The sequence below is a fragment of the Apium graveolens genome, chromosome 2 (genome assembly GCF_009905375.1).
Source record: "Apium graveolens cultivar Ventura chromosome 2, ASM990537v1, whole genome shotgun sequence".
Taxonomy (NCBI): Eukaryota; Viridiplantae; Streptophyta; class Magnoliopsida; order Apiales; family Apiaceae; genus Apium; species Apium graveolens.
In genome coordinates, this window is record NC_133648.1 from 123816433 (window position 1) to 123828413 (window position 11981).

Here is an 11981-nt window from a genome sequence, read left to right on the forward strand (position 1 = left end):
CGCCACCGGGAACTGGAACTAGTCTAAGAGGGGGACGAACATTATAATGTGCGTTTAACTTATCGAAATCTATATTGTGCCATGTGTTGCAATGATTGAAAGAGTCAAGATGTGCAGTTGAGGGATATTCGTCCCCCTAGTGTTAATCATATCTAACAAAGACATATAAGAAGAGCAGATTTCGATATCCTTACCTCGTTTTGAAGCTGAGGCAATTTTGGCCACCCTCTTGGAGTTCTTATCAGCCATTGATGGAGATTGAAGGAAACTTTGAAACCTTGGAAGGAAAGGAAGGCCGAAAAAGGCTAAGAAAGTTGCCGGAAAAGCTTCTAAGGAGAGGAGTGTTGGGAGTGTTTGAGAGTAGAGGAGGAGAAATGAGAAGTGTGAGGGGGTCACACTCCCACCTCACTCTTATATAGGCACTTGGAAGGCAAAAATGGGCCTAGAAAAGCCCATTTGGGCCCAAAATCAAGAAAATTCTGGAATGTTCTACAGATTGTTGGAAGAATTTTGATTTAAACATATATATTTGAGAACATTCAGGAAAAATCCATAAAAATCTAAAAACATTTGGAAAAATTCCATAAAAAACCTCAGAACTTCCAGAAGGTTCGGGAAATTAGGCTTAGGAATGGGGCCCAGCCCAAGAATTATTGGGCCTAAGGGTACGAAAAGCCCAGTTCAGAAAAAACCCAGTAAAGGGTTCAACAAATCAAGCCCAAGTTCTGGGCCCAGGATCAATACAAAATGCCCAATTAAAAAAAAAGTCATGCCCAAATCATGGGCCCAAATTCAAGTTGAAAGAAATCCAGCCCAGATTTAGGGCCTAGATCATGTATGTGGACTTACAAAGAAGAAAAATAAAAGCCCAGTAAAGGGTTGGCCCAAAAGAAAAGCCCAGGAAATTAGGGATCCAAGAAATTGTTTATTCGAAAAAAACTTAATATATATGCAAAATTCTGACCCAATTCGATCAGGATTCATACTATATTCCTGGTCGAACGATTGAGGTCGAAACAACCTTCGACCATGGCTAAAAGAAGGGGCTAATTCGGTCAAAAAAACGAATATCCTGACCGAAGAAGACAGGATTTTGGTCGATATATATATATATATATATATATATATATATATATATAATTTTGGGTGAAATCCTAATCGAAATTCGACCAGGAAACCTGGTCGAATCCTCCTGCCCGAAAGCACCTTCGACCAGGATGAAAAGAAGGCGTTTATTCGGTCAAAAAAATCAAGATCCTGACCGAATTCGATCAGGATTCTCCTCGAATGGACCCTGCCCGAAACAGCCTTCGTCGACCAAGGCATACAGAACCTTAATTCGACCAGGATCCTGGTCGAATAGGATTCCTGGTCGAAAATGGGAGGTATTTCTTTAAAAAAAATGTTTCCTGAAATAGACTTTTATTTTCTGGAAAATTGTAAATGTTTTCTGGAAAATAAAAATACCTTGGAAACTCCAGAAAAATTGAGGAAATTCCTTAAAAATTTCTGAAAAATAGCAATATTTTCAAAAAATGAGGAATAAATCCTGAAAATTAAGGAAAAATCCCAGGATTAAGGGAAAATTTCCTGAAAATTAAAGAAAAATCCCATAATTAAGGGAAAAGTTCCTGAAAATTAAGGAAAAATCTTAGAATTAAGGGAAAAATTTCTTGAAATTAAGGAAAAATCCCTTAATTAAGGGAAAAATTCCTGGAAATTAAGGAAAAATCCCAGAATTAAGGGAAAATTCCTGAAAATTAAAGAAAAAATTCCAGAAAATTAAGAAAAAATCACAGAATTAAGGAAAAATTCCTGGAAATAAATGGGAATAAAGGCAAATCGTTGTAAATGTGTAGGTCGCTCCACACTTTACGCAAAGACGATATCCTGTAAGGGAAAGAATGCACTTAACTTCTGCGAAACCTTTTTCACGGTTTCCCCGAAGTTGGGGGGAAAATGATAGGAAATAAAATAAGGCATGGGTATGTAATTAATGTTGCATTGATTATACCTGAATTAGGCTGGAAGTATGGCCCATTTGAGAAGGCCCAAAACCTTGAATATTAATTAAATTCATAATTAATTAATATGGAATAAGTCAGCTGATGAGAAGAGTCCTAGTGGAGAAATAAATCCTTGTAAATTGGTCTCCAAGGAACCTGGTGGGATAAGGAATCACTTTCCTACCTCTTAGGACTCCAAAGTCCATTCTAATTTTGAGACTTGCCCACCAAGTCTCCTAACCCAAGTCCAATTCAAGGACTCGTAACATCTATATAAGGGGCCTCACCTTACAAATCAGAACTACGTTTTTTAACTTGATCCTTGACATACAGCAAGGTACGTATGCATCTTGTTAAGGCAGATCGAGTCACGAAACACAAGAGCAGTCAAATCGAGCCTCGAAACTCACGTTCCCTAATAATAAATACAGCAATTATTATACTTTAGTTTTTTATCCATAACACTTTGAGAGATAATAGTATGTTAGTGTTAATGTTAATAGGATATATCTTTTCTGAAACTTCTGTTTTGGTTCAGCTTTAAAACGAACAGTCCGAGTCGGGACATATACAATTTATATTATAATAATTTGCTTTAATTGGACATAATACTCTTTGATATTAATGCATTTGTTTAAACATACTAATTGCTCTGTCCAATCCACTTCCATCTTTTTACAACAACCATTTATCAAAATATTGTAGGTACGAGAATTGGACAATATACCCTTTTCCCTCATGATTTTGATTTTGAGCACCTATAATACTTCATCAATTCTCCAAGGAAGCAATATTCATTCATCAGTAAATGATATATAACTACATTATGATATTTATATATAAAAACAAATTTATTCTAATAATATTTTAATATATATACTTACTCGTGCATTGCACTACACTATTTTTATATAAATCGCAACTACTACGCTTAACAAACACCACCATTAATATCAGTCTTTAAAAATTAACAAATTCATTCCCATGTTACGTATGCCTGATCCAACTACTTGTCTGCTTCCGCATTCATCAAATACCGTCTTTTTTCTATTTAACAAACGAACGAACAAACAAAACATCACAAACAAGATGTTTTATTGAACACAATGTGAAGGAGTGAACTCACAAGCGAATCATTACGATGACATTGCTTATGAGTTATGACATTGGCGATTAATATTAATTTATTCTAACTTTCTACCAATAATTTTTTTCAAAATTGATAGTTATTTATCAAAAAAATTAAATTTAATCTCTTTACTTGTAAATAATAAAAATTTGTCACATATCTATATTATACTATAATAACCGGAATGTGATATAATTTGGGTTACCTTTTTCTTGGTTGGTATGTCTTTTTCTGGTTGGTTTTATTATCCTCATTTTCGAACCCCGTCAGCAGTAAATATTTATATTATTATTTATACACTACTAATATTTACAGGTTCGAATCTTATCAACATCAAATATTTATATTATTATTTATAAACTACCCAAAATTTAGGTTCAAATCTTACCAATAACAAATATTTATATTATCATTTATAAATAAACTAATAATGTAATGATCCAAAAATAAATTTATTATAAATTTAAATAATATAAAAATATAATGAAGACCCGTGCATCGCACTGGGTATAAACCTAGTATATATAATAGAAACATATATCAACTTTAAATCAGCACGTGCAAATAGTTACTGATCTGCCAGCACTAAATTAGTAAATCGAGATTTTGTAGACCACAAAAACATATACTACCTGAAAGTAGAGCCGCAAACGAACATAATGGAGCTGAATTTTGGCCGAGCCGATCAAAGCCGAGCATAATTTTTTTTAAAACGAGCCGAGCTCAGCTGAATTTGAAATCCGAGCCAAAAAAAATGTTCACGATCGGCTCGTTTAGAAATAAGTCGAGCCGAGACAAATACAAGGTTGCTCACGAACAACCTAGGCGAGCCGAACTCGAGCCGAGTCGTGTTTTCCATATATAGTCCGCATATATTTTTTTAATCGACCAAATTTAAGGTATAATTTAAAATTTTATAAGTTATATGGAGATCAAATATTAGTTTCATCTTACAATTATATACACACACGTACACTCACGCTCTACACTTATTTCGTAATCCATATAATTTTATCAATTTATTTCACAAGTCGAGTTTTATGAACAAAATCAATTTTATTTTAAATTATCGAGACAGTCATAACTTTAGAAATCGTATATTACTTTTGTTAAAGATTTAGTAATTTTTGATATTTCAATTAAATTGGTTTAGGTTAAAAAAGACATATAAAATAAAATAAAGGAAGTAAGCCCCTTTAAGTGGTCGAGAAATATATTTATTAAAAATTATTTTATTTTTTTCTTAAAAATATTAAAATGTTATAATTTATTTTATTAACTCACTAATTTAATTTATTTGAAACCGTAATTTTGGTCGATTTTATCATAGACTCCACTAATAAAAGTGTAAAGTGAAATTTAGTGTTAAGTTTAATTAGAAATTATTTGTTAAAATAATCAAACTCTAGTGATATGTATTAAATTAATTATTTTATTTTTTATTAAAATATGTATCAAATTACCATTTTACTTTAAAATAAATATTATTTAATTAAAAAAATTAAAATCTTTATACAAATGATCAGTAAATATTTATTATTTGTAATATATACAAATTTTATCTGAGCCGAGTACAGTTACCGAGTTCGAGCCGCTCCGAGCTGAACTTATAAAAAACTCGGTTCAACTTGTTTAATTATGCGGGCTTATTTTTATGTTTGTGATCGGTCGTTTAAAAACGATCAGAACCAAGTTCACTTCAATCAACTGATCGTGAGTTTTGTTAGCCGGGTTTTGTTCAGGAACAGTTTTATTCATTAGCAGCTCTACCTGAAATTGACTATGAATTACATAAGTTGTATAGTTATTTTTTTACCTCGACGTAATCTTTTCGCCGAACTAAGTTAATTTTCAAAGATACCGATTCGTGTCCAGAAATAAATTAGGTATAGACTATTCAGCAACAAGCTCAAAGACAGATGCAGTTGACACTTGATAGTAAACAATAGTTGATGTGTTGAAAAGAGTAGACTACTTTGCATCTACTCATCTGTAGACATTAATATTAGTACTGCATGTAAGAACGTACGTAAGTTCGCAGCATTATATAAAATAAATACAGGTAAATTAGTCATGATTTAGTAGCCAACTACCCCTCAGAATATGGAGTCGTATCTCAGTGGAGATGATGCAGATATGCCATCTCGGATCGCGAAAAAAGCAAGTTTAATGAACAGAGCAGGTGACTAAACCAGATCATTGACTTGTTAAAAAATACTCCCTCCGTCCCTCCCATATAAGAAAAATAATAAAATAGTGGAGGAAAGTTAAAAAAGTGAGTAAAGTAGTGGGACCGATTAATATTATATGTATAAAGTGGGTATAGTGGAGAGAAGTAGTGGATTTAGTTATTTTAAAAATTATAAAAACCTTACTATTTTTGGAAGGTTTTGAAATATAAATAACTGAAAGGGACATCCAAAAAAGAAAAGTGTAAACAAATGGGAGGCACAGAAAGAGTAGTAATTTCTATGACCTGGCTATGTGTTAGCAATAATATGCATAAAGTGAGAAAGAAACCATGCACGGAGATTGAAATAAGGGTTCCGCATACAAAATTCCGGAAGAAAAATTACTTTATTGGAAATCAAAATTAAAGGATCCAAAGCAGACATAGAAAGTAGTACTAAACCAATCTAGCTAGACATGCATGCAGCCATGCAATATCTAGTTCTAATAATTATTTTTCGGATATTAAAAAAAGCAAATCAGAGCGTGGGACTGGATCACATGTCTTGTATGAGTGAAAATGGAGGGACGGTTTGCTCGTGTCTGAAAAAGTTAATAGGATCAACCAAGGTTTTGATTGCAATCAACCTATTGAAGTTGTTGTTAAAGTAGCTTCTTCCCCATCTACGGGCAGCTATGTTGCTGATTATTCCAGTGGCAGGATTTGCACCCAGATCAAGATCATCGTAGTTATAATAAGCTCTTCGCGGGTTGCTAGAAACATACGGGGTCAAGTAATCGTGCAAGCTTCTGATCCATTCCAGTTTCTGTGTAGTATTTCCAACCCAAAGCACCCTCGCGTAAATCATGAACAATGTTCCAGCTCTATTGGGAAATGGAATTGTTGATTCGGGATAATTGTTCAAAACTCCTCCATATGGAGTGAAAATAACTGTCGTCTCCCCGGCCCCAACTTCAAAAAGTTTGTCCCATAGTCCATTTAGCCCTGGCACGGAAACTGGCGATCTTACGAAATCGGACTTTGCTTTGGTTGGAATATCAGCTAAAAATGTTCTGTCGAGGAAATCCTCAGGAGTGTAGTTTGCCGAGAAAAAGGGGAAAAATGATGACTGCATCAAAGCTTCGATCCAGGTAACTTCTTGGAGCTCTGATCTTTGTATACGTAGTTGGGGAAGCCTTGAATTGAAAATGGTCAGCAGTTCATCAGCTGGACCAAGATATGAACCAGTGAACCCAAGTTGTACTACTTTACCATCGGCTCGAGTACTTGCATTACTTATGACTGTGCTAATACGGCACCTGATGTCAACTTCATTAGGAAGAACCGGGGCAATAGTTTGGAAGGGGAACATAATTTCAGTCTGCCTCTCCTCTCTAGTCACGGTAAATATCGTAAGTTGCGATGGTACATCAACTAGGTTCAGCTTCCACGATAAAATAACTCCAAAGCTAGAACAGCTCCCACCTCGAATAGCCCAGAAAAGATCTTCTCCCATTGCTTTTCTATCAAGAATATTTCCACGTACATCAACAATTCGTGCATCGAGGACGTTATCAGCTGCAAAACCATACTTTCGCCTCAATGGACCATATCCACCACCACATATAAGTCCAGTGGCACCAACAGTGGACCAAACACCAGCTGGAAAAGCAAGAGTGCCACTTGCTCGATTAATCCAGTAATAGACCTCACCTAGAGTTGCCCCTGCTTGTACAATTGCTGTCTTTGCAACAGGGTCCGCTATGACAGACCTTAGATTGATCATGTCAAGTAACACAAAAGGGCGGGTATATGTGCTACTATACGAAAGACCTTCAAAGTCATGGCCTCCACTTCTTGTTCTAAGTTGCATGTCATTCTTCCTAGCGCAGATCACAACAGCCTGGACTTGTGATTCAGCAGAAGGTGTGACAATGACGGCAGGGGTAAGACGGTCAGACACAAGAAATCTAGGGTTTCTAGCAGAGAAAGAGTAGACATCAGTGTAGGAAGAATTAGCCGAGGTGAATGTGAGCTGATCGATATGATCTGAAGTGCTGGATCGAAGGCATCTAATGAAACCTGCAGGATTAGGAGAATCAGGCCATTCAAGAGAAAAAGAGATTGTGTTGAGAGAAAAAATGAAGAAGAACAGAAGGGCAGAACAAGTTGGAGAAGCTGTCTTCATTGTTATTGTTTGTTTGTGGTCTGATATAATTGTGTCAATAAGTGAGATATTTATAGGGTTTTGACGCCTTCTAAAAAGACCTCAAGACCCATGTTTCTATGTCTTCGCAATATGAAGCCAAATATCACGTGGGAAGAATGTTTTAAATCAGCTAAAGTTACATGTATAAAGTTGACATAAAAGATAAGTATATCCAGGACTACTCTAATATAAATCAATTTTAAAATGGAAATTAGAAATTAATTTTTTTTTAAAATTATTTCGAAATATAACATATATGGTATCAAAATCGATAGTTGAGAAATGTAGAGAAATACATTAAAATCGGATTTTAAAAAAAAGTTACGATTTAACGAAAAAAATTAAATTAGAAACGGAGGGAAAAATTGAGTGTGAAAGAATGTTGAGTAGTTGGGTGAGTTGCTTTTAAGGGCATTATATTAGATTGATTTAATAATTAAGATTAGTTTTAAGCTTTTATTTTAAATTTGGTTTGTATTCTATTATTCTTAATATATTTATATGACCACGCTACATGTAGCACATGTATCTATTACATCTATTACCAAGTTAGAAAATATTTAGTATTATCGTTATCGTCAAGTAAATTGGTCATGCTTTATAGTTGCAAAGGTAATTAGTTATTGGATGTTTATTAATAGTTTATAATATTATTATTTTATTTTATTAAATAAAATTGTTCATGTTATTTTTGAAAAAGATGAGGAGTTTAGTTAGTTTAAATAGAAAAGGTAGTTTATTATAGTGGAAAAAGATAATTAATTATTTTATTATTAGTTTATTTTATTAAATATACCGGCATATGATATTTTCGGAGAAAAAAGTGTTTTAGTTGGAATAAATAGAAAAAATAAAATATTTTTGTTCAAAATATAATTAATGTTTTAATTGAAACGGTAATTGATTATTTATTAGTAATAATAATATTATTATTAAATCGAAAACCAAACGTTTACTATATAGCTTTTGATTGAATAAAATAGATAATAAGAATAATATACATAAATAAGTATAAAATGGGGTTATAAATATTATTAAATCCTTAGTACATCGCAGGGTGTGTGACTCAGATAGCGATGGCCATATTATCCGTAAGGTGATATGATTAGGACTTTTATTTATGTTCAAAAACCATGCTCGTCTTGTTTATTATATCGGAATAACGTTTTTTTATAAATTAAAGTTCCGTAATTTATTTTTAATTTTTTTTATGAATAAGAAAATATAAAAAAATTAGAAAGACGGAGAAAATATATTAATAAAATTACAAAACTTAATTAAGTAATTGAAAAATGGACCGTACCAAGCGAATTTTTAATATTTCTTTTATTATATAATAGTATAGTTAAATATGTAAACATGGGGTTTCAATGTATTTAATAAATCACTTTCATGCCCTCTTAACTATATTAATGTAAAAAATGCTTGTTATGGGAATTGAACTCAAGATTAAATGTATACATACATAATATCAATTTACATATTTAACCAGTTCACCAACATTAGCACTTGATACAATTCTTAAAATTATTAGTTGCATGCCCCTCTTTAATAAGTTACTTATATACCATTATGATCATATTAATTACTTATATACCATTTTAACCATATTAATGTTAATGTTAACTAATACTGTCCATTAGATTGAACTAACTTTTCATCCTATATAGTTTAAAATTTTTTATATAGCAAATACATATATAGAAATTGTATCTATCATATAAGATTTTAACTTGTACATAATAATAAAAATAATAATAATAATAGCACTAATTACGGAATCACCGAATTACATCGATGAATATCAAAATTACCTTACAAATTATGAAAAAGTTAACATAATGCAAAATTTTCTTATTCTTGAGATTTAAAAAAAAATCTTAATAGATAGAGATAACATAAAATATAGGTGTGGATAGTCTCATGAATCACGACCTCTATTGTTATTGTTTCTACCATCATCTTCATAAAAACTATGATCTGAAAGCAACTTAATCTAAGTAATTTCGGAAATTGAAGTGGACGATAGATAAATTAGGAGGAAGGATAAGCATATATAAAGTCGTCAAAGATGGAAGAAGGCGGTCAATAAAAAGAGAAATAGACAAATGATGTGATCGATGGAGGAGGTGATTTGAAAGATAGTAGGTGACAAAATTGTAATTCAAGAGTGGCAAAAATTAGGGTTCGAGAGATCTTTGAAATAAGTTTGGAGAAAATATGATATATGAGATCAGAACATTGATAATACATCTATTAAAAATGTTGTGCCTACAGATTAAAATAATTAAAAAATAAGGGTAGATAGAGTTTGGTTTTCATTTCAATTTCAAGGTATTCTCATTTTAGCACATACCTATTTTAGTATGTTACCTATAATATACTTTATAAATCATAGGTTATGTTATTTCTGTTTAATTAGCAACCTTAATTAGAATAAAAGCACCAACGTGGTCTTTAATTTTCTTTTAAAGATGACTTTGGTAAAGAAATAATTAAACTGTCTTTTTTTTCAGAAATTTAATATGCTTAACATATAGGTAAAAACATCTATATACTAAATGAGTATGAAAAATTGTCATGAAAAAGTTTCATTGTAAACTTTGTAATCTCAACTTTTCCGCTCGAACATCTGTAAACAAATTATTATTTGGAAAACCTAACATGCAAGTAAACATTTTGTGCAAATCTTACTATTAATTAGCTTCTACAAATGATATAGTGCTCCAAAAATATTATATTGTATATGAAAAAAATAAAATGAAACAGAATGTAGTCCGTGCTTAGTTTAAGATAAAAGAGCAATATGTACAAAATAGACTATAAGCAATCATCACAAATATAATTATCACGCCTCGGTTTATTTTGTACCTTATTTTCAACCGAAGGTAACCAATTAACATGATTGATCGTAATTATAATTATAATCAACAAAGTAACAACTCATCATGGTCAATTTTTTTTCTTTTTTCCAACTGAAAAAAAACTAACCGAAGAATTAGTTGGAAATATTATCATAAACATATCGATTTTCATTGTTTATGACCTTTTTTTCTTATAGTATAAACTAATAGCTATCTAAGACGTGAGGAATTAAAAAATTGATTTACTCCAATAATAACCCCATTTTGGTTCTTTTTAATTTAAAATTAATGTTTAATTAGTAATTTGGTATTATCTTGAATCATATATTAGTTTTTGATTCAAAAGAGGAAGGTTGGGAAAGAGCGGTTAAATTTTTATTAAATAATAATTGATAAAATAATAAATTTATTTAAATATTTTTTTATGTCAACATAATAGCCAAAATGTATTTTTACTCTTAACAAAAATATTAACTCAGTAAATTATGATTTGTTTCTCGATCTCAAACTCCATATATTTAAAGAGATTCAACTGTAATTGTTTACCTATGTCCAATATTATTAAATACACGTAAATATTTTAAATATATCACTCATTCAAGAATTTTTTACATAATATAAAAAGTTGTGTTAGAGTTATTTTATAATTTATTTATAATAAATTTTGTTGATATATAAAATGGAATATTGGTAAGGAAGAGCGTGCACTGGAGTTGCTAGAAACGACAATATTGTTAAAGACTTCCTAAAATTGCTCCTAACAAATGTAGAATTTAAGAGTCGCTCTACCATTAAAATACACAGCAGAGAGTAACTAAGGAGCTCTGCGTAATATATTTTCCCTGTTTTATGAAATTAATTAATATTTAACCAAAAAATCTATCAATCAATTATTAAAATTTTGTATCAAAATTTTTTTCATCAATTCCACAGATCTCAACACATTACATACTATTTTATTTTCCACTTGCGTTTAATCTGGATGCAAAATATACAAACCTATAACCGACGCAGTATAATGCCTTATTTGGGACCCGGGTTAGGTACGAAAGTTAAAGCATCCATCTTTTTCTTCGTAAAATCATGTGTGCGTATATATTTCCAACACTTAATTTATACTTTTCGGAGATATACAGTAGTTGGACCAAATTATCATCCTCCCGCCCGGACGATATAATGTCCAGGCTCTAGCTGATCTTTACTTTTACTACCTGTGCCATGGACCCGTCTATTTTATTATTTTATATTTTATGTTATTCATAATTTTAATTAAATATTAATATAACCTGCACAATATTAAAATTAGTAACCGTATACCTATTCGTAACTAACGAGATTCAAATTTGAGAGTTTATTTGTGTCTTTGTAAATATAAATGGTAATATAAATAGTTGTTTTTTGCGAGATTTGAACATAAAAACTTGGTAATGTAAATAAATATAATTGCTTGCTTATTTTTTGTTCGTGGAATTTGAATTGGGGAACTTGGATAATGTATAAATAATAATATAAATATTTGTTAGTAATGGGATTTGAATTCAAAAATTTGAGTAGTGTATTATTTCAATAAATATAACGGTACTTATTGTTTAATTAAAAAGAT

General features: G+C 31.3%; 1 protein-coding gene across 1 annotated transcript; it reads right to left on the bottom strand.

The window, feature by feature from the left end:
- Nucleotides 1-5693: 5693 nt before the first annotated feature.
- On the bottom strand, nucleotides 5694-7524 carry LOC141707813 (berberine bridge enzyme-like 8). The gene has a single exon (XM_074511182.1). The coding sequence runs from the start codon at nucleotides 7491-7493 to the stop codon at nucleotides 5862-5864; it is 1632 nt and encodes a 543-aa protein (XP_074367283.1). The 5' UTR covers nucleotides 7494-7524; the 3' UTR covers nucleotides 5694-5861.
- Between the last annotated feature and the right edge of the window lie 4457 nt (nucleotides 7525-11981).

Excerpts from the sequence above, each read along its gene's own strand:
- LOC141707813 (XM_074511182.1), bottom strand. The coding sequence starts at position 7,493 with ATGAAGACAGCTTCTCCAACTTGTTCTGCCCTTCTGTTCTTCTTCATT.